The 2,437-nt window shown below is 38.3% G+C and overlaps 1 protein-coding gene across 1 annotated transcript; it reads right to left on the bottom strand.

The window, feature by feature from the left end:
• Nucleotides 1-342: 342 nt before the first annotated feature.
• Nucleotides 343-870, bottom strand: LOC138875671 (uncharacterized). The gene has a single exon (XM_070154526.1). The coding sequence runs from the start codon at nt 868-870 to the stop codon at nt 343-345; it is 528 nt and encodes a 175-aa protein (XP_070010627.1).
• Nucleotides 871-2,437: the final 1,567 nt, after the last annotated feature.

Raw genomic sequence — 2,437 nt, 5'->3', positions numbered from 1 at the left:
GGGAGGCTAATGAATAAAATTTTCACGGAATTTGCAAGCCTTGCATATTCGAGCGTAGTCCAAGCAATCTTTTACCATTATCGGCCAATAATATCTCATGTTTTTTATATAGAAGTGGAGCTTTGGTCCAGACTGATGTGATCCACGTACCCCAGTATGCACTTCCTACAAAGCTTGGAGTGTTTCATCTTCCCCTAAGCATCGCAAGAGTACTCCCTCAAATGATCTTCTGTATAGGGTATCTTTGTAGTAAAGGAAGCGAGGTGCACGACGATGGATTTCAGTCCTTCTTCTCGTATTTTCTGAAAGTATCTCGTAGCTCAAGTAATCGATAATAGGTTATCACCATTCTTCCTTCTCAGCTTCAAAAATAGCGACAAGAAGCTCGAGTTCATTTTCACCCTCATTTAGCGGCGGTACTACCCATTTTTGGCAGATAGTAACATGTGCTTGATTAGGCAGGGATAGCGATGAAGCTAAGACAACTAAAGCATTAGCCTTCTTGTTTTCTTCCCTAGGTACATGTTGAATAGTCACATCACCGACCCACCCTATTAATTTCTTAGCATAATCAAGATATGGGCGTAGTTCAGGTTTCTTGACCTCGTAACTACCTAAAAGCTGGTTGATCACTAACTGAGAGTCACCAAAGACTTGCAATTGCAACCGCTTCATTTCAATAGCCATTTCAAGCCCAAGTATTAGTGCTTGATATTCAGCAACATCGTTGGAGCAGAGTTGTGTCAACGTAAAGGAGTAAGGCATAACCTCCACTTGAGGAGTGACAAATACTATGCCAGCACCGGCTCTTTCGCGATGTGCAACACCATCAAAGTACATCTTCCATGGAGGTTGTACTTCAATGACCATTGAGTCTTAATAAGGTAATTTATCAGTTAGTTCCCAATCATCGGGTATCAGATGATCTGCCAAGAAGTCTGCCAATGATTGTCCTTTTATAGCCTTTTGAGGGACGTACACAATCTTGAATTATTGAAATTAGATGTACCATCTCGCTAGTCGATCACTAAGAATAGGTTTCGACATCGCGAACTTGATGGAGTTTGCTTTAGAAACAAGACGAACAACATGATCTTGAAAGTAGTGCTTCAACTTTTGAATTGAGAAGACTAGCACCAAACACAACTTTTCAATTGGCGAATAATTCAGCTTGTTTGGTCTTATCATCCTGCTCAAGTAGTAAAGAGAGTTTTCTTTGCCCTCACTATTTTCTTGGGCCAATAGTGCTCCAACAGACCTTTCTTATTGATGACGTCCAAATTCACTTCTAAAAAGTAAATGGACATGGTCACATGCAATATAATTTACCCAACTATAAGTCGGAGTCAAATCCCACAGAGAACAATATATAGGCGATTAGGAATGTAAGAAAATTATCACTTGTTATGCAATACCTAAAACTTAGAATTGGTTTTAGAAAATGTTTATACCTAAATGCAAAAATGTAAACTAACCTAGAAAGCAAGTAAAATGATCAATGGCTACAAGTATGAATGAATTGGGAATTATACTCAAGTAACGATCCAATGTATTTTACGATTTTATAAATATGAGCGAGTTTATGTTACTTAGCCTCGGGTAATAATTCAATATTAGCTTCTTCCGAAGACTAACAAGACTTACTAATTGAATTATCCCTAAAATAATTAAGAGATTAAGCACACTCGGATATGGCTACAAGTAGTTCAATCCTATCCCTAGGTAGAATATATAAAATGAGGGTTAAAGCCTCAAGTTCTTGTTAATTAATCTTTCCCAACCCCAAATAATCTTTCCCAAAATTAATTTGAAGTTAATGAGCGAGTCCTAGGGTTAACCTTTGGAAATATTAAAGAACAAGAATAATTAAAAATATAATAACTCACTTCATAAAAGATAAAAAATCATTCAATACATAAGCACAACAAGATATTTAATCCAGACTTTAAATATGAATATTTCCATAAACAAGATCCAAGTGTGGGAATAAATACTACACACTTAGATACACAATACAAAGCAAGAAAATGAAGAAATGAACATAAATGGGTAAGAAATTCTCAACCAAAAGCTTCAAATCTTCAAAACCAAAGTGTGTGTGCAAACCTAGCTCCCAAAACTAGTTCTCTCTTTTCTTGAGGACTGAAAATAAGCCAAAGATCTGTTACCAATAGGCTTGGTCATGTATTTGTAGGTTTAGAATTGAGAAATATAAAATTTCATTATACTACGGGTCTGATGCCCGTTGCCCGCACCTGCAGAAGAATCCTCGTAGGTGCGGCTCCGCAGATGCGGATACGTTAGCGCAGATGCGGACATTTGAAGTGACTTCTAGCTCCGCAGGTGCGGGCTCCTATGAGCAGATGCACAATCGTAGATGCGGTTCTTGACTCGCAGATGCGGTCCCAGGGCAAGTATGCTCAGCACCGCAGATGCG

Source organism: Nicotiana sylvestris, chromosome 8 (genome assembly GCF_000393655.2).
Source record: "Nicotiana sylvestris chromosome 8, ASM39365v2, whole genome shotgun sequence".
NCBI lineage: Eukaryota > Viridiplantae > Streptophyta > Magnoliopsida > Solanales > Solanaceae > Nicotiana > Nicotiana sylvestris.
Note: the sequence above shows the minus strand (reverse complement) of the source record. Positions and strands in the feature narration are given on the sequence as shown.